At 37.0% G+C, this 20,988-nt stretch overlaps 2 protein-coding genes across 6 annotated transcripts in view; both read left to right on the top strand.

Moving 5' to 3' along the window:
• The window catches only part of otud7b (OTU deubiquitinase 7B), a 28,968-nt gene extending 16,095 nt beyond the window's left edge, over positions 1–12,873 (top strand). For 3 of the 5 annotated variants that reach the window (XM_058747085.1, XM_058747083.1, XM_058747088.1), the window contains 8 exons: positions 1,197–1,298; positions 3,233–3,360; positions 4,064–4,170; positions 4,274–4,401; positions 4,653–4,802; positions 5,117–5,231; positions 6,317–6,401; positions 7,082–12,873. In XM_058747085.1, coding sequence (XP_058603068.1) covers positions 1,197–1,298; positions 3,233–3,360; positions 4,064–4,170; positions 4,274–4,401; positions 4,653–4,802; positions 5,117–5,231; positions 6,317–6,401; positions 7,082–8,536 — 2,270 coding nt within the window. In that variant the 3' untranslated portion in view covers positions 8,537–12,873. The remainder of the gene's footprint in view (positions 1–1,196; positions 1,299–3,232; positions 3,361–4,063; positions 4,171–4,273; positions 4,402–4,652; positions 4,803–5,116; positions 5,232–6,316; positions 6,402–7,081) is intronic. The other 2 variants (XM_058747087.1, XM_058747086.1) reach the window with 1 other exon arrangement.
• Positions 12,874–14,675: 1,802 nt separating this feature from the next.
• The window catches only part of mtmr11 (myotubularin related protein 11), a 33,655-nt gene continuing 27,342 nt past the window's right edge, over positions 14,676–20,988 (top strand). Inside the window, exon 1 of the mRNA XM_058747028.1 lies at positions 14,676–15,011. Coding sequence (XP_058603011.1) covers positions 14,955–15,011 — 57 coding nt within the window. The 5' untranslated portion in view covers positions 14,676–14,954. The remainder of the gene's footprint in view (positions 15,012–20,988) is intronic.

Below are 20,988 nucleotides of genomic sequence, written 5' to 3'. Positions count from 1 at the left end.
TGTTGGTTTTGATTGCTTCTATTGTCCTCATTTGTAAGTCACTTTGGAGAAAAGCATCTGCTAAATAACAAAATGTAAATGTAAATAACAACTAAACTGAAATTTTAAAACAAGCCCCAAATCAAATAAATAAGTAACATAAATAAAAGAAATCTCTTCATAAAAACTAAATAAGGCTTTGTCTGTGCTCTTTCCATTTAAAATTAGAGGCAACCACTGCATTTTAATCATGATCCAAACAAAGATGCTGCATACATGCAGCAGGAGCAGTTTTTAACCTAAATTAGACTGTATAATTTCGAAATTTGAAGCAAAAACAGAATGGTATGACTTCAGTTTTGTGAAATTATACATAGAAACAGCAGACGAGCTGAATGAGACGCAGATTCACTCTCTGCCAGCAGGTGGCGCTTTAAGCGTTTCCTTGGTTTCCGCTGTAATCAAAGCAGCGCTGCACTTATGAACTTTAATATGCATTATACAGAGGCAAGATGAGAAGAAAAATACCATCTAAACTTTTCTAAAGACAGTAAGTTCCCCTCAGACATGCATTCATAAACTACCCTAATTGAATCGCGATTTGTTTCGCATCTCAACCGATTTGAATCGTCACACATTTGAATCGATTTTCAACCGGCTCGCGGTTAATCGTTACATCCCTAATACACACCACACAAAATAATGGCTAAAATAGTCTTTTTTAGTAGATTTAACTGTTGAATTAATTATGAATAAAGTGAATAAATATTTATGATTGATATTTTACTTGGTCCACTATTGCCCTTTTAGTGTTGCCTATGTAGGTAGCTCACTAGTTTTTGAAAGACATGCTGTGTCCGCAATCATATACTGAGTAATAGTAGGTACTTCTTTTGAAGTAATTACTTTGTGACCATTTAAAAGTATGTTCTATATAGTTTGAATGCATGTAGTATCAGTGTAATATGAACATACTGTGTTTATGATGTCATTGTCATATGTACTACCAGCATCAGTTGCACACTTCCGAGTCAGAAAAACTACTTTTTTAACTGTTTTATGAATGCTTTGAATTCAGACATACTACTGTTTGAATGCTGTTTTCGCCTACTATTTTAGAGGGAAGTATGTGATTTTTGGATGCATCCATAGAAGGAAGTATCTTGGTGTCTGTAGCCACAGATTTGAGAATTATTTTTTATTTTTTCCTTCAACAGGACGGTTGAACTGGTGGACTCGTTTGGGGACTGGCTGTCAGAGTTTATTACCTCTGGCGACTAGTGGTGATGGGAACTGTCTGTTACACGCTGCTTCACTGGGTAAGTGTTCAAATTGACTTTTTGTATGCGATCAGCACAGAGTTTTTATACATATCCATTAGGGCTGTGCAATTAATCGTATGCGATTGTCTTATTGCATCTCATCAGTAAAGCCGGTTTAATTGGCATTAAATTGCCATCACCTGCTCTCCGATGGAGCTGCATTTTATACACGGAGCCGTAGTTCACTGACAAGCTAGGCATTATCGCGTTCAAAATCGAATGCGATTTTGAACGCGATATTGCATAGCTTGTCAGTGAACTACGGCTCTGTTTAGTAAATGCCTCTCCATCTGAGAGCAGGTGATGGCGATTTAATGCCAATTAAACCGGCTTTACTGATGAGATGCGCGTGACAATCGCATGCGATTAATTGCACAGCCCTAATATCCATTCCACCTTACAGGTTTCTAAAATTTTGTTGGTGTTACACATAGCTCAAAGATTATAGGCTAAAAAAAACATTTAGTCTTCCTGTGAATTAATGTGTTATTGAAAACAGATGCTTATTGGAGTGCTTTTTTTTTCTGTATTAGATTTATAGTGTAACCATAGCCGTGGGAGCTAGGAGTGCTGAGCCGCAGGGCTGGGTTTAAGGGGGGGCAATGCCCCCCAGATTTTCCCTGTGCCCCTCCAAATTCTTCTCGTGCCCCTCGATCATCCCCAGGATACTTAATTTTTGTGATAGTTTTGTGATTACTTATTAAAATTACCAGAAATATACCTAGTGCAATTGTATTTTTCTTGCGCACCACCCGGCGCGCATCCTGCTTTCTTACAATTGCCCTCACTGACAGAATTTCATGTGAAATGTTCACGCGATATTACCGTAATTTTAAATTCCGACTTTACTCATGTCCTCGTCCTTTTTATGAGTCATTTTCCGAAGCTTTTTGCTTCTCAAGATGGCCATCAACAATCACATGAACACAACAGCTCTGTAATCAGAATCAGAATCAGAATCTTTTATTGCCAGGTGTGTTTACACATACGAGGAATTTGTTTTCGTGACAGAAGCTTCCACAGTGCAATAGAATGACAGCGACAGAACAAAAAAACAGATCATAAAAAGAAGAATTAAAAAATAGAACAAGTAAATAAGGAATAAAAATATACTAATTGACAATTGTAATTGCGTTCTAGTCAAACGCGCTCAAACCACTAGCCTAATGTAATCTATTAACTATGCACAGCATAACGTTTTGGGCAAGTACCATGTTATTTCAAAATATTTTAAAAGACTGAATTTGTATTTAACCTGATCACATGTTTAATAAAAAGACATTTTAAGTTTAATTATAATGCCGCATGTCCACGATTCTTCAAACTATGAACAAATTATACAGTAAGCAAAGAACATTACGTTTTCAAATAATAGGCTATAATAACTGAATTCAGTTTAGCGAGTGTGAACACTAAAAAAAAGCTCCAGTTATAATAAGTGAAGCTGTCTACAGTGTATGATAAATGAATATCTTATTTACATTGCATGTACATCTGCACTTTGTTGTTTGAGAGAATCATGAGAGAATTCGCCAAAGTGCATAATTCAGGCAGTGAGCGCATGCGCTGACCAAAACTTTAAGTAAAATCCCCTTAAATAATAGAAGTATTAAAGAAAATTTCTTGAACTAAAGTCACAAAAGCTCAAATATATATTCATTCTCATTACTCTGTCTTCATTAATTTGTATGTTCATCTATAAGAGTTTGGGCTTATTATTAGGATTTTGTCTAAAATCCCCCACCGTGGCCCCGCCCTGCAATATCAAGCCCCAGCACCCCCCAGATAAAATATGTTCCCATGGCAATGAGTGTAACTATAACTTATATGCAAAGCAACAGTAAAATAACTGCATACTTGCCTAGAAACCACTGCCAGGTGTAATATTAAGATATTAATTCAGTAATTATGTTTAAAACATTATTATGCAGGTATGTGGGGCTTTCATGATCGAGACCTAATGCTGCGGAAGTCTCTCTATGCACTGATGGATCATGGGCAGGAGAGGGAGGCTTTAAAGCGAAGGTGGAGATGGCAACAAACCATGCAGAACAAGGAGGTTAGAGCACTATCAGTTGGTTCATTATTTTTACAAAAATGGCAACAGCTAATGCTAATGCTAGTTTAGGATCAGGCTCCATCAAGTAAAATATAAACTACCATTGAAAAGGGTGTTGTTTGTTTGTTTTTGTTTTTTTGTTTTTTAAAGAAATAAATACAAAATAAACCAAAAATGACAGCAAAGACATTTATAATGCTATAAACAATTTATATTTTAAATAAACTGTTGTTTTGAACTTTTATATTCATCAAAAAAATCATCAGTATCAGTTTCCACAAAAATATTAAGCAGCACAATTGATTTCAACATTGATATTAATAGGAAATGTTCCTTGAGCAACAAATCAGCATGTTAGAATGATTTCTGAAGGATCATGTGACACAGAAGACTGGAGTAATGATGCTGAAAATTAAGCTTTGATCAAAGGAATAAATAACATTTAAATAATTAATAGAAATATACAAAATATAATAAATAGAAAAGAATTTTCAAATTGTATTTCACAATATTACAGTTTTTACTATATTTTTGATAACATAAATGCCATTTTTAGATCAGATAAATGCAGCTTCTTTCAAACCCCCAAAAAGTAACCAACCCCAAACTTTTGAACAGTAGTGTAATTATGAAATTAGAAAATCTGCACAAAGTTGGTCTCTGTGTCAGTCTAATGTTTGTGTGTGTGTGGATTTGTGTGCAGTCGGGACTGGTTTACACAGAGGAAGAGTGGCAGAAAGAGTGGAATGAGTTGTTGAAACTGGCATCCAGTGAACCCAGGATACACTACAGCACTAACGGCAGCAACGGGTGTGTTGATTTACATCTGATTTTATTTTCTACATTGAAAGCAGTAAACAGAGGTTTTCTGGAGTGTTTTGCTCATGATGTGAGTGTGTTTTGTGTCCCGCAGTGCCGAGTCACAGGAGGAGCCGGTGTACGAGAGCCTGGAGGAGTTTCATGTGTTCGTTCTTGCTCATGTGCTCCGCAGGCCGATAGTGGTGGTGGCTGACACCATGCTGCGGGACTCTGGGGGAGAAGGTAAATAAGCACAGAATTTCATTTTTGCATAAATTTCTGACACGCTTGTCTATTGAAGCCAAGCTGTAAAAATGGCTCAGTCAAAATCTTAATGGTTATAATGTAACCATGAACACATTAGCATGACTATGACTGTTGCAGAAAAATGCAATGGCACAAAAGTGTTGACTACGTCCCCTTTAAATAATGCATTTTCCATTTGTCCTCTCGTGTTCCATAAGCAAAGCTTATCATTTTTGTCTGTTGTTTAGCTTTTGCACCAATCCCATTTGGAGGGATTTACCTGCCCCTAGAAGTACCAGCCAACAAGTGCCACCGCTCCCCTCTCGTTCTGGCATATGACCAGGCCCATTTCTCTGCCCTGGTCTCAATGGAGCAGAAAGACAGTTCCAAAGAACAAGGTGAGGAGTGGTTTATATGTAGCAAATCTGTTTGCTTTTTTTTATGGTTCATGCAGTGTGCTGTTCTTGCCTGATAAACCAGTTTTTCAAAGCAAGACAGAACAAAATCTGCAATCATTTATTGTTTCCAGAAAGTCTTTATCCACTTTAATCCAGTTTATTTCTTCAAAGGCCTTTGGGACTGTAGCCTTGGAGTTCATTTGAATACTGTATTGTGTTTGTAAATAAGCCAAACCATAAATAAGTAGGGAAGTAGTGAAATTCAGAATGATACTGACCATTTGTTACCTTTTGTTTGGTAAAAACCTCCGCAGTGGTGATCCCTCTGACGGACTCGGATCATAAGATGCTGCCTTTGCACTTTGCTGTGGATCCTGGAGAAGACTGGGAATGGGGCAAAGATGACAACGATAATGTGATGCTGGCAAGGTAGAATTTCATTACGCGCATTTGTATGTTAAAGGAATGTTCTCTGTTTGAAACAATTTGCAGTATGCATTTGCAATCTGAATTCAATTGTAACAATGTTATTTTAAGAGATTTTTGTGGTCTTTACATAAACATCAACATTTCTCAGCTTTTTGAGGCGCTCATCATCAATCTCTGCTCCACTGTCAGTTGTGCAATCCTCTGTACAAGTGTGCCACCTAGTTTAATGAATAAAAGGCCTGTGCTCATGCATATAATCAAGATGCATTTTTGAGATGCTGTTAGTTACCACAGACAATAATTCAGACTACAATTGAAGAAAGAATAACAAGCATAAATTGTTTACAGTAATAACCTTGCATGTTAAGTCTGAAGCGAGACATTCTGGTGAGTTTTAAAGCAAAAATGCATAGCTCATATTTTTTGTTAAAATTACATGAGTAATTTCTCTACGCGCGTTTATACAATCTGAGGGATGAGTCAAAATTATTTCTTGTGGTAATCAACAGCATGTCACAAATGCCATCCATAGATTTTCACTTGTTTTAAACCTGGAACATTCTTGTAATTGCTGTGTGTTGTGCATATACCAAATTTGCTCTGAAATTTTTTTTCAAAATATTCAGGTTATTTTGGCTATGTAGTGCAAAATGACTCGGCTCTGACTTATTTACAGCAGAGTTTAGTAATTTCTGACCATAATGACGGCATTAGCCCTGTGGAGCCTGCTGGGACTGGGCTCTGTTGGCCAACACTCAAGACTAGCAACTCTCATTCTTTAATGCAGATTATCACTAAATGCTTTCTATGAATGGAACACAAAGCTCTCAAATAGCTCAGGGTTGCATCTGTAGTTCCTTCTTATTACCACAGCTTTCACATTTGTCACTGTATGATATTCTGTTCTGATATTCTTAATTTACTTATCTTGTTTAATACGTCAGCATATCTTTCTTGTGAATTTTTCCTATTTATGCAAATGTTATTTTGTATTTTCATGAAACATGCTTATTATTATTTCTCATTTAAAGTGCCATTTTATAAGTGAATATCAGCGCTCTGACCTGCCTCTTGTTTGGTTTCAGTGTAACCTTATCTCTGGAGGCCAAGCTCCATCTGCTGCATAGCTACATGACTGTCACCTGGCTTCCTCTACCCTGTGAGGTACAGGTGAGCTTCTTGCTTTGTTTGACATGCTAAGAATAATTTAACTGGTTAAGTGTAAACTAACAGCCAGAAACCTTTGGTAAATTTGCTCTGACAACAACAAAAAAAAAAAAAAAGAGTACATCCAAAGCATTTTTATTTCTAACACTAAAAGGTTTATGTCTGTAGAATGGTATAAATATGTTTTAAAGCTACTCTCACGATGTAAAAGTCTTCAAATAAATGATGATTCTAATTAAACTGCCAAACTGGCATGTGTTTTCTGGTCACTTCTCATTTTCATGCTATCTAAATATAAACTTGTCTGGAAAAAATCTATTATGTAATGATTCGTTGTTGTAAAAGAAATTATAAATTGTACACATTTATTTGAAGATGAGTTTAATCATTTTCCCTGTTGTTTTTTTTTTTGTTTGTTTTTTTTTGTTTTTGTTTTAAACTTTTTTTTTTTTTTTATCCATATGCTAAATGTAGATTTTATTATAATTTTAATATAGTATTTTTGTTTTGTTCTTTTATGTATGTACAAGTTGAAAAGCAATTTGGATATGGGTCTGAAATGGGGGGGGGGGGGGATTCTCTTACATCTCTTAATTAAAAATAAGGACGTAATTAAAGAATACATTTATTTTTATTTATTTATTTATTTTATTTTATTTATTTATTTATTTTTGCATTCACAGCAGGCCCCATTGGCCCAGCCAGAGTCACCTACAGCATCTGCAGGAGAGGATGCCCGCACCCCGCCAGACTCTGGAGAATCCGATAAGGAGTCCGTCAGCAGCAGTTCCAATGGCAATGGAGACAGCAGCACTACTGGAACCAGTGGCACAACAGGCAAAACAAGTGGTGGATCTTCCAGCTCCTCTAGTTCATCCAGTAACAGTTCAGCAGGGACAACTGGCACAATTGGAAAGGAGAAGGGAAAGAAAGACAAAGAAAAGGATAAGGACAAAAAACGTGCAGACTCCGTTGCCAACAAGCTGGGTAGCTTTGGCAAGAGCTTGGGCAGTAAGCTGAAAAAGAATGTGGGAGGCCTGATGACGGGAAAGAATACAAGTGGAAGTGGATTCAAACAGGAGGGTCAAGAGAAGAAGAAAGGCTCTCTGAGAGGTCGTAAGGGCAGTAAGGACAGCTCTCCCTCCATTCAAACCGGCTCTGAGGACTCTGGGAAAGGTTCACCCTCCTCAACCAGCGAGCGACAAAATGGAAGCTACTCTTCTGAAGGTGACCCTTTTAAGTACAGCTCGGATGTGAAAGTGAGTCTCAGCATCCTCCGATCCGCTATGCAAGGCGAAAGGAAGTACATCTTCGCTGCGCTACTCACTACAAGCAACCGGCAGCCGTTTCAGGAGGAAATGATCCAACGCTACCTGGTTGACGCCGAGGAGCGCTTCCGTGCCGAACAGGAACAGAGAAGGGAAGCTGAGCGGAAAGTGGCAGGAGGTCTCGCAACGACTGCTGGGTCTCAACTAAAAAAGGACGGGCCTGAGCTGAGTTACAGAAGTTTTGAAAGCAAAGAGGAAGTCATTGATAATTCACCTCCTACTTTTAACGCTTTGAAGTCATCGTCTTTCAGCCCAGTGATGTACTCCGGTGTGGTCCCAATACCCAGGCCCACCTTCATTGACCATTCTCCTACCCCACTCACGCAGCATCTCAATATACATGGTTATTTGGATACACGACGGCAGCTGGCAGGAGGTTCGCCGTCTTCTTACCCGGGCCTACCATCCTATGCTACCTTGCCCCGGCACTGCCCCCTAGCACAGGGCCCGCCCCATACCCAGTACCACCCTCCCTCCACCAGTTTGGGCAGCCCAGCCCGTATCATCAGCCCCTGCCTGACGTCTTTTCCCCAAGAGCATGACCCAATTGATTACCCAACCGAACCTGCTGGAGGCTACACGAATGGCTTACGGGACTCACGTTTCACTTTAGACAGTCGCAACGGGCCGATGCCCGTCAGGCATTACTCTTTAGGCAGTGCGGGTGGCCTCGCCAACCTGCAGTCCAGCAAATGCCGAACGCCTACGTGCAATTACTACGGCCACCCCGAGACGGGCCATTACTGCTCGTACTGCTACAGAGAGGAGCTGAAGAGACGGGAAACGGAGCCGGCCATCCACAGGTTTTGAATGGACAATCTCTGTCCGGTTTCTCTCCTATAGGACACATTGGAGCCCGCCGTGTGAGCCACATCATATCCTGTTTGCGTGGATCTTGCTTTAAGACATAAGTTCGGCCTTTCTGAACCAGGTTACTGAGACTCGGCGCCCACAATGAATGGCCATTGTGGGAATAGGACTGCTGTTGTGTTACATTTGCTGTGGCTCATAGGCAGGAGCTTTAAGCTCCGCCCACATTTGCTTGACGTGGTCATCCTCTTTCCTGTCTCCTTGTCTCCTCCTAGTGGCGAGAATGTAGAGCACAGGCAATAGACATTGGAGCACAATGTGCTAAGTTGCATCACACGAACACACCGCATACTCCAAAATACATGTTAAGCACAACCAGAAAATGCATATTTATATCAGCTGCGTTTGTATGCATAATAATAGACATTTCATGTAGGATTTCAGCTGCAATCAATGTAAGACTTGCCATATTGAGAGTGTAAGGCAAAAACACACTGTTAACTTCAAGTGAGTGTTATCTGCATTGGCCCAACGCTACAATAATTTAACTTGCACCCCTTTGGAAGCCATACCCGACTGGCTTGAATTAGCTAAAATGGTGCTTTCTCGCTTCTAAGATGTTCAACTTATGGAGCTAAACCTTGATAGCCAAAGGTTTCGCTTTGGGTCTTCACATGTCCATATTAAAAAAATCAGTCGTTTACGTTCTACTAAGTGTTTCTACAACATTTAAAAGTGCAAAACCTTTAAAATTAGCGCAAAAAAGGAAGGAAATCAGATGTTATTTTTCGAAAATGGTACATCATGCGGAAGAGTTATGTTAATAAATGAGTTCTAGGTACTCGCAGGTCAAAGGGGGCTGATGTTGAAACAATTTCTGACCCCTTCAAATGTTATTGGCTTAAATGTTAATGATCGATCGCCCCCAGAGCAGTCACTGCACCAAATCAAGCACTTTTCTCATGTCCAGAGGTTGTGCGTGTGGGTTTCAGACGTGACAATGAATAGACTGTTATGTTGTTGTGCTTCTAGTCTGGCATTTCGCTCCATTCTGGAGGGAGAACTTGCAGTTCCACTCGCGTGGAATGTGGATGTCAGGGTTCGGCTGTAGGTGCCACTTTTGTGCGCAAGCTCACTTGTTTCCTAGTTGCCTTTTCAGTCTTAGTTCAGGGGGATTGTTGAACTGAATTTCTACTTCTGTTTGGTTTTGGATTCGCAGTGCTGATTATAGTGTTGTCGATATTTGTGGACTTGGAGGGATGCTAGCGGATCTCTCTGTATCTCAATTACACGATGCATGGTGCATCGAGATCAAATCCAATTACACTGTTAACAGAAATTAAAGCCTCCGATAAAGCCAGTTAGTTGTACAAGTCAGCCAGAAACTAAAATACTGTTATTAACTCAGCCTTACACTCTGTTCTAAACCTGTATGATTGGCAAATACAAAAGTAGATTGTTCTTTTCCATACAACGGAAGTAAATGTGGACCAATCGCTTAATGTGAGTAATAGACCAGAAGTCATTATTCACAGAAAGTCTTCTGCTCCATCTCGCCTACTGACAAATTTGACGCCAGTGATGACAAACGCCATTTGGCCCTTGTGTCTTAACTGAGCACAACAAGCCAATGTGGATGTGCAAATGAGATTTTGAGAGCTGCGTTGGAGGGCAAAACTGCTAATATAGCACACATGCACGCTGAGTCAAACCAGTCTGTTACATGTCATCTACATGTTACTAATTTTGCTCTGTTAAAATATTTAGTGACTTGGAGCACATGTCCCCAATCGTTTCCATTATATGGAAAAGAGCAGTCTGGACGTTCTGCTGGACAAAGCAGAAAGAAAGTCATACAGGTTCAGAACGACAAGAGGGTTAATGAAATGACGATGACAGGTTCTTCATTTTCGGCTGAATATCCCTTTACCCTGTCTTTGCTCATGTGAAATGGGCGTTATAGTACTGTAAGAGGATGTTGCTGCTGTGATCATGTTCATTTGATGTGGGTAAGTGTTAGTGTGCTGCATTGATGGTAGATGTAGAGTTGGTGTTGTAGTCGCAGTGAACCCCCTTCCGCTTCTCAGATACTCAATACAGATCTAATCAGTCATATGCAAATAATTGTATAACTGTGTCAGCTCAAGGCCACAATGTTCCCACATTTGCATTACTGATTTGCACAATTAAATGTATGCTAAGTTAATATCCTACCAAAATTTTAACATACCTCTTCTCTTCATCTGGTATCTCCCATGCGTTTGAAGCTGTAAATTCTCAGTTTAAATTCACTTACGTTTTAAAGCACTAAATTGTCTGTTATCTCTGACAGAGTGAAGTTTTGCTGCAGAATAAAAACCTGAAGGGTTGCTAGTTTTATTTTTCACCCAAAGACAGCAAGATATTTTTGACATGTTATTCACTCTATAACCAATAGATGGCAGACTTGTTTAGGTTTCTTTTTTGCTGTCACCTTTATGTCTAAATCAGTGCATCCCAGTGACCTTTTGAGTCCCATGGCTCACATTTTCATAGTGTAAATAAGGGACAAAGAGTATGCTGCTGCTGCTGCTTTTGGATAATTTTTTTTTTTTTTTTTCATTTCAGTCCAGCACATTTGAATATAAATTGCGATTGATTGTTTTTTTTGTTTGTTTTTTTTCTGTCTTGCGTAAGGCATACACCATTTACCCAGATTTCCACTCTGCTAAGTCGCAAAGAAGGAATTCAGCGTGTGAGCTTGTGTTTGCGTGTGCGCGTCTGGTGAATTGTGCTTTTGCAAACCTATTGCAGCTTCAAGGCACAAACAAGAGGAAATTGTCAGTGAAATGACAACTACTCTCCGTAGGAGTTTATGTTCTCCTTCCAATGTACTCGTCGCTTGCGTTTAACGGATCCAGTTATTTAACGAATGGAAAGCTCATTCACTCACCCCGAGCGTTGGACTTCAATAAGAGTGCAGACATTTTTGTATTATGAAATAAAACTGTTGTATAAATACGTTCAAGTTATTTTTGTAAATCAAACGCAGTTTTACAGTGTTTTTTAAAGATACGAATGTATGCTATAGGACCGTACCCTGATTGGTGGTGGAGTCAGTATTCTGGAGTGTACGGCAATGGCTGACAAGAGAAGCCTCTTAAATCCGAGTGTTTCTTGTGAACAAACTAATTTCTCCATCAGTGGTCTGACAAGGTATGATTTGAAAATATATATTTGTAGTAAGATTTTTCAAAAAGTTTGGGATGTTTAGTTCTGAAACTAGGATGTTCTTTCTTACGTGGCTAGTTGTCAAACAGACGGGCCTCCTGAAGATTCCTAATTTTGATTTCTATTTTAAAGCGAATTATGATACTTAATCGAATTTTGAGTACATTTTTTAATGATGGTGGTGGCGTCCACCACCATCAGTTTTCACACACTAAATTCTCTTATTTAATACAGTGGGCTTTGTTTTGTTATGATGTAGCTTACTATTTTTATATGGTATGTTTTCATGGATGTGACAGAGCTACAGTCATCAGCATTCTCAAATTTGCATGAGACTGAAACTGTTGCATGTACAGAACTGGCAGATGCAATTTATCTACTCATATTTGTGCATTACTTCTGGCTAATTGGGCAATTTGTGTTTGTTTTCAGCTGTTTTACCTTTCTCCTTGTTTGAGAGGTGACCCCAGGCTGTGTGACAGTGCAATCTAGGTGGAAAGAACATCTGATTTTTATGTTAGTTTTATTTTGTTTTTGTTTTTTGTTTTTTTTTTTTTTTTGCACCGTTTTAATAAAATTCTCATTGTATTTAAACAGTTGTTTGTATTGATTTTATGTTGCACCCTCATTCTCTACATTTAACTATATGGAGGCTTCATAATAGCAAACATATTGTATTTTCACAGTGACACAAGAGCTTTCAGCTGCATATACAAGGTTATTCCCACAGTTATGGAAATTTTACGATTTTAGTGGGGATTAAAGAAATAGCAGAGCCAAATAGGAAAATTTGCTGAAAATGTACTCACCCTCAGTCCATGTAAGATGTAGATGAGTTTGTTTCTTCATCAGAACAGATTTGAGGAATTTAGCATTACATTACTTGCTAAGCAATGGATCTTCTGCAGTGAATGGGTGCCGTCAGAATGAGAGTCCAAACAGCTGATAAAAACATCACAATAATCCACACATCTTCAGTCCATAAATTAATGTCTTGTGAAGTGAAAAAGTGGTATGTTTGTAATAAACAACTGAGATGAGTAATTTTTTTTATTTATTTACTTTTTATTTATTTTTTTGGTAAACTGTTCTGTGAGTAAAGTCTTATTTTGCAAAAAATAAAAATGATGGGCATTTCTCAGTGTTTTTTTCTTTGGCTAGAAGCTGCTCTTTTGCCATCTCAATGGTTTTTCCAGTAATCCCGCATGGAAGTGTGGAAACCTAAATGAAGAGGAAGAAAAACTATAGTCGTAAGCAAGCATATGAAGCAACTTGTTTCCTCAGCTAAAATGCAGCTGATGTCTGTCCTTGCAATTGTTTCAGAAATATCTTAAGTTACTGCAAGGTAAAGTTATTTAATTTTAATTTCCAGCAAGCACTGTCTACCATTTAAGACTGCTAATTACTACAGCATGTGATCTTTGCCTTGTGTGCACAAGGAAAAGCATAAATAAAGTTTACTCTCCTTAATAATGCCAGTTTATATTAGATTGCTGAAGGCTTATTTTGCTTTCACTTCCTATATAATGTGAGAAATTGCCAGATTAGTGCTTCGGATGTTTGTATTATTTATGAGGTATTTTATGAGTTCTTTTGCTCTAATAAATTCAAAGTGAGAGTCTGATGAATTAGTAATAGCAACACTGATATCTTTGGGATCAGTTTTCATTTGTTTTTGCTTTGCAGGTATCCATTTCAAGTGGAAGCCTTTTCCACACAGTGCACACTGCTTCGTGTTCATATCCACCTGAGCACTGATGCTGGACACGCATCGTAATCTAAAGACGCCTGTCTCAGTCTCTCTGCCGTTTGGACGTTGCTGTGAAATGGTTCTTTGATACTGCAGTGACAAGGTAACTAGGGTGTCAAAAATATGGGAATGTCAAGTGTGTTTGCTCACCTGTGAAGTGCAATATGTTTGAGCAGAAGAGAATTATGGTGCAGCAGTCTGAATTGTTTGTAAACAACTTAATGAATATTGACTGGTATTTTGCGCATTTAGATGCATTGATAAAGCATAGAGTGGAAACAAGATTGAACTACACCATGTTCTTTTAATAGGCTTGGCAGAAGATTTATTTTTAGCATGCAAAATCTTTGTACCATGCTAATTTAATCTGGTCTAATGTTAGAAGGTTTAACTTTAGACCTTTGAGTTTAAAGTTAAACCTGCGTTAGTGATGAAGTGAGTTATTATATGAATGACTGAATGTAGGCTACGTTTTATTCTCTAGTACCTCTACTATATCTTTTTTTATACATTTATCTTGTTAATGTTATTGACTCCTTACGATTAATTACATTGTATTCCTCACAATTGTTTTGGAGAAATGCATTTTTAGCATTTTTTCAGTTATTTTAGGTGCTTTTAGACTATTGCTTAACAACAACAGCAGCAATCATAATAAATGTTTAAAAAAAATGTTTAAAAGAGGTCTCTTATGCCCAACCAACCTGCATAATTTACTTGATTAAAAACAGAAAAAAAACAGTAATATTGTGAAATATTATTGCAATTTTAAATTTCGGTTTTCTATATAAAAAATAAAAAAGCGTGCACTTAAAACAGAGTCTGTTGTTTTAAATGGTTGTCAATGGGGAAAGAGACTTTACCAGCAAATTTACCAGTATGGGCTAACTAGCCAAACCTTAACGCCTTGTAGTGACCTATTATCATATTTGTAAATGAAAGGTCAGATCTTGTGAGTAATTCATACAGAAAATGTGAATGCTATTTATAGTATACACACTATAATAAGTATAAATAGTAAGAGTAGTATGATATTTGGAACATGACCACGGATGTCCAAAAGAGCTGCAGCTCACTAGGTTTTGAGAGACAGATGGAAGCAGTCCATAAGGACAGAAGCTCATTCAGGTTTTGTCGGTACTGGCCCTTTAAGAGACTCGGTCCTGGTTTTTGTTACTCCGTAACACCCGTGTCATTTCACTATGGCGAAGGGGCTGTAAACAAATGCGGTGGGAAAAGGCGCGTCCTCTTTGTGAAAATAGGTTTCCGTTAGATATGATTTCGCGTTTAGTTGAGTATATTAACATAGTACGGATGGAGAAATGTGTGAAAGCGCTTTAGTGATGCAGACTGGACGCGGACCATCCGATTTCAGTAACATGGACCGGATCAAACCGTCAAACCGCTTTCAAATACACCATTTATGCTTTTAGTCAGGAGCTGTTTTAGTTTGAAATCATGTTGACAGGGTCCAAAACCACCTTTAAAGTGAGACAGATGGTTCCGGACATGAAGGTAAGCTTAAATAATAATAATATATATATATCCATCATTTATTTAGAAGCTTATTATTTTGTTTTCTCATTTCTGCGTCGTCTAAGTATAATATAAACATTGTAATTCGTATTAAAGTAAGATTTTGAGGTTTCAAACGCATCCATTTTGTGAATTTTGTGTATTTGATCTGTCAGTAAGTTTATAACAGATGAGTAAATGTTTGTTCAACTTTCATGCTAATGTGACTAGTCACTTTCCCAGGAAAACTGGATCCATTAAAATGCATAATTTTACCAGAAATGGGTTTAATGGATGTGGCCACAATCTGCAATTGTAGTGGGAGTCAGTTTTCCATTAAAATAGAGTTTAAAACCTTTTCCAACAATGACTTATGTTGTTTGGCATATGAATTTGAGCTCAGGTTAGCTGGTTTTTGGACTTGAACTGCATCAGTGCTTAGTATTTTTCAGATGCTGTGATTGTGAATGATGGAATATACTTTCCTCTTCTATAGCCTACTCTATCCTCCATAACTCTCACTTTATTGTATTTGGAAACTATTCACATCATTTCATTTCACCAGAAACTCTTTAAATGGAATAGTCGACAGTCTGTGGTTGAGGAGTAAGTTTTTCCATTTAGGAAAAAAATGTAATAATAAAGAAAACTCTCTAAAAGGAACAAGAAAAGATAAATCTGCTTTAGTGGGAAGGAATGTGTTATTTAAATATGTTTAAATAACAGAGCCTCCTTTATTGGATACTCGGATGGGAATTCGGTTTCATTTTTCTGTTTGTGTAGCCTATCTTTTATCTCATAGGGTGTGGTGAGTGTATTTTTATTTTATTTTATGTATTTATTTATTTATTTTTTGCCATTCACAAAGCATGCTTGGAGACATAAATATATTTTAATGTATTGTAATATTAAATATTTATTTTATATAAATTACACACTATAAAATATTTATTTTTAAAATGTATTTATTTTGAGGCTTGAGAGTATAAATTGCAATCCCCTTTGGTTGTATAGAAAAGAACATGTTTTCCACTCAATGCTTTAAAAAATGATTGATTATTTAAATTATATTTTTTTTTATTTTATTTGTTTAGGAGATTGACAGTATAAATTACCTTTCACTTTTTTTTTTTTTTCTTCTTTTTTTTTTTTGGTTGGAAAAGAGCTGATCGGACATTCCTCCTAAAATCATCTTTGTGTTTCATGCAAGAAAGAAAATAATACATTTGTCTGAATGACAAGAGCATGAGTAAATGATGACAAGTTTTATTTATGGGAGAGCAAATCATCTACTTTCTTGAGCTATAATCTGCTATTGCTCACCTCTGCTGCATAATTTTTCTTGCTTGGCTATTTTAAGCTGCCTCGGGGGGAAAACGCTAGCAGATGCCTCCACCCACAGATTCTGGAGAGCGTGGAGGCCCCAATGTGCATAACATCTGGCTGTTGCCATAGAAACAGCCTACCCAGAACTCGCTAGGTGTGGAGGTGGTGAATCGGTATTGCTGAAGGGTCAGACGTGACTCTTCCCTGCTTAGAAAATGAATCCAATTGTGTGGATGGAGGGCACCCAAGCTGGTGCATTTGAGAATGGGGCGACCTATATTTTGATCCAGTGCTGTAAATGAACAGATGGAGAAGGAATTGTGAATGTAGCAGTTGTGGCGAGACTTTACCACATTGGCTTTTTCATTTAAAACTCATTAAGCCGGTTCAAACCAGTCACTCAGCCATAACAGAGATTTTCAGAGATGACATGTGACGTTTCAGACTCTTCAAATGGGAGTCTTGGGATCAGCTCGTCTAGAATGTCGATGGTTACAAAAAAATAAAACTATAAATATGACTCGCCACTTCCCCCATGGGTCAAACTTCACACTGTAAATGCAAATATACTGCTGTAGAGCTCAGGAATATATCATTCATTTTTGCTTGTTTGGTTGGAGTGGAATATGCCATGTGGCGTATGTAATTGCTTGTGTTTATGTTATCAAAGTGAATGGCCTCATCTGGTTTCGGTATGAGATGAGTGGTTGTTTAAATAAGAGATTTGCTGAAGGTTTGTTTTGACTTTAAATTTTTTGAAAAGACAGTGCATAACATAAACAAGACTGCGACACACCCTCTAATTGACCTTGGAGCTATTCCTGCGCTGCTTTTTTGAGACATGTTTTTTTTTTAATAAGCTCCATAAAGAGAATGACGACACTGGATAAGATTTATGTGACACAAACAGCTGGAACTGTGGTGGTTTGTGCATATGAATCTATATAAAACGATTAGATTTGCAAAATAGCTTTGTAGAGAGTGATGCTTGCCAATCCTAAATCACTGTAGCAGTTATAGGGTATTGTGGTGTTGCTGTGTGGTTGTTAATGTGTTCTGAGTGGGTTTTTAGTGTGTTGCTATGCGGTTGCTAGGGTGTTCTGGGTTTCTTGCTGGCCTAAGGTCTCTAGATATGGCTCAGGTCCTGTTTTGGACTTGATTTATCTCCTTCCAATTGAAAATATTTAATTGCGATTTATCAAATTTGTAGTACTAGTGTTTAGGGCTGGGAAAAAAAAAAAAGATTTTTCGATTAATCGTTTTTTTTTAATGATGTCGATTCGATATCGATTCTCAAAAGCCGCAAATCGATTTTTTCTGGTATTTATTTCAGCACACATTTAAAACAAGATCTGATTAATGTGATTCTTATCATTAGTCTTCTCCACTAGATGTCACCCTTATTTACCTTGCGCGATGTTACAACAGAAAGCCTGTCATTCATTCAGTGCTCATCATGGCGGAGATAGCCTATTGTTGACAAGAGCAAAGCCATAAGCATGATTCGTAATGCTCAGGTGAAATGCTATAGTAATACTATAAATCTGTGGAAGCATTTGATATCACGCATAAGGCTCCATGATTTCCGCAATGAAAGAATGAATGGCGGATGGCGCGATGCACTGTTTTGTTTACCACACACATACTAAAGCGCGGAGACGCTCGTGGTGTTTTCATCTTCTGCCGTCTCACTATATGATGCTATTAACACACTGCTGCTCTGAGAGTCATTTCATTAGCATTTGACCGTTTAATTTGAGAAAACTACCGTCATATCACATGATACACAGCAGCTGCAAGTTCCTCATGGCAGCCTGTCAAAATAAAAGTTTAGTTTAACATTAAGAGCAGTATTAAGACTCAATGTTACTACTAATAATAAATATTAATAAATCTTTATTTTTAAAGGAATAATCCCATTTGTTTTCTTTTTTTATTTTAACAGTAAACCTCTATTGTGCAGCACTTTGTTTGCCAAAAAAATAAATAAAAGGGTTTAATTTTCATTTGATTAGGATAAATTAAATTAATGTTTTATGCCTTCATCTGATTACCAGAAAAATTAAGAAGAACATTTTATAGGGCTTTTTACTGTTCATTTTTTAGAAATATCAGTAGCTTTTGTATTAAAACTATATTCACTGAATGTAATCAAAAGATCGAGAATCGAATCGAGAGCTTGCAAATCGAAATCGAAATCGAATCGAATCGAATCGGGACATCTGAATCGATACCCAGCCCTACTAGTGTTGCAGGATGAGGTACGTGCCACTGTTAATTATTTAGCGCTACAGATCTTTAAATATGAGCAGTAGTAATCAATGTTATTTTAATTATTGAGATTAGGATTAGCATTTAAACAAGTAAAAAATAAAAAAAAATTTAAAGAAAAAAAGTTTGAAATAAAATAAACATGAATTAACTGAAATTGTTTACTTTAACTTAAAGTATTAAAATATAAAATATATTAAAACAAAATAAAGTAGAAGTATTAAATAAAAATAAATAAATACTATTAGACATGTTTAAAAATAAAAAAATAGTAACCAAAACACAAACAAAAATTAAAGTGAAAACAAAAAAAATCTAATTCAAAATATTGACAATAACAATAATAGTATATGAATGATACTAAAATAACACTTTTAATTTTCTATTTTCATTTTAATTGAACTGTTTTGTAATTTTATTTGTAGTATGTCTGTATAGTTTTTGATTTATTTAATCTTTAGTTATTTTAGTACATCAGGTGAATGTAAATGAAAATGAATAATGTTGCCTTGAAAACTAGCTAAAATAAGTTACTTTTTTATTACTATTTTGTTTCAGTTAAAGTTCATTTTATTCCAAGTAACGAAAATGTTATTTTAATTTTTAAATTGTTTTGGTTTTAGTTTTAGCTAACCACAATAACCCTTGTTGTAATATTGCCCCCCTCCTCCTCCTTTGCACTAAGGAATGATGATACAAGCTGTTTTATTTGGGAAATAAAGCCCAGGAAAGGCAGCGTCACGGCTAGACGAGAATGATTTTTAATTTCAGCTATGTTAGTTTGAGAACAAAGGTGCTATTTTTAACCATCTGAACTGACATACAGAGAAAATACATCAAACATTTTATAGAAATAGATGCATTGTTCCCGTTTGTTGACATTTCTCTGCAGCAGAGAGATGCACGCGAAGACCGCATGAAAATAACGAGCCGCCGAACAATAGCTTGGCTCTATAAAGCGATAGGTTTAAGCGTCCCACCGGGCCTCTAGTTGCCTCATTTAGCTCTAGATTGATGCTCCGCACAAAGGCTTATTGTGCCTCTAGGCGATGACTAATAAACTTAACAGTGTGAGGTTTATGTGGTGGCACAGTGCATTCTCATTGGCCGTCTTGTTTCTGCGAGTCTGGCCTGGCTGATTCGGGGGAGAGGAGACTTGTATGTTCCCTCAGCTGCATTCTCTGGCCACAGAAACCAGGAGAAGCCATGAGCAATGGAAACTGCAATGAGTCTTGGCTGCCTCGGCCCTCAGAAGCTGAGAGGAAGGAGGGAGGGATGTGTTTAATGGTGAAGAAAGAGGCAATGAAAGAGAGATTACACGATAGCGGTTGCGACCATGTGACTCGAAGAACTGAACCCTCAGCAGAAATGTGCTACTGAGGTTTTTTATTTCCTTTCATTTATCTGTCCTGCACTTATTGTACATTTATTCACTTCCTCAGAGATGTTAAGCAGTCCAGTTTCCTGGGCTTTGAAAGCTTAATGGCTCCTCTCTGTCGATCTATATTCGTTTAGGAATACTGCAAGCTGGAATTTTGATTGAATTCCCCATAAATGCAAGAGTGTGTTTGCTTGTTTTGAACACACTGTTTCTGATCACAGAGTGATAAAAAGTGACTGTTTAAAAGCTTAAGCCTGAAAACAAACAAACTAACAGTTGTGCGCGCATTTATTCCTGTCCTAGTTGAATTTTAAAACGGAGCCTCTGTTTAGAAACACTTTGTTGTTGTGTTGTTTTCCTTCAGGTCTTGGCCAGAACACCAGCCTTCAAAAGCTCAAGAACAAAAACTCCAGTCAAGATGTTCAAAGGAAACCAGCATAAAACACTTTTTTGTTTATTCTGGCTGCCTTTTAGAGTCCAGTACCTTGCAACTAAATTTATACAAAACTGAAACGAATGAGAAAGCAGTAAATTATTTAATACATGGCTGATATGCAGTATTTCCAAAAAATAATAGAATAACATCATATACAAAGTTATCTTGGAACTTATTTACTTTAGTTTTTAATTTTTCTTTTATTTAATTACATTTTATTTAACTTTTAATTAAACTTTATATTAATGAGTTTTTTATTTATTTATTTCAATTGTAATGTTTTTTTTGTTTGTTTGTTTTTGGCAGGTTTAGGTGGACAGTGTTTGTATTAATATACAGGTGCTGGTCATATAATTAGAATATCATCAAAAAGTTTATTTATTTCACTAATTCCATTCAAAAAGTGAAACTTGTATATTATATTCATTCATTACACACAGACTGATATATTTCAAATGTTTATTTCTTTTAATTTTGATGATTAGAGCTTACAGCTCATGAATGTCAAAAATCAGTATCTCAAAATATTAGAATATTACTTAAGACCAATACAAAGAAAGGAT

Source organism: Onychostoma macrolepis, chromosome 16 (genome assembly GCF_012432095.1).
Source record: "Onychostoma macrolepis isolate SWU-2019 chromosome 16, ASM1243209v1, whole genome shotgun sequence".
Taxonomy (NCBI): Eukaryota; Metazoa; Chordata; class Actinopteri; order Cypriniformes; family Cyprinidae; genus Onychostoma; species Onychostoma macrolepis.
Note: the sequence above shows the minus strand (reverse complement) of the source record. Positions and strands in the feature narration are given on the sequence as shown.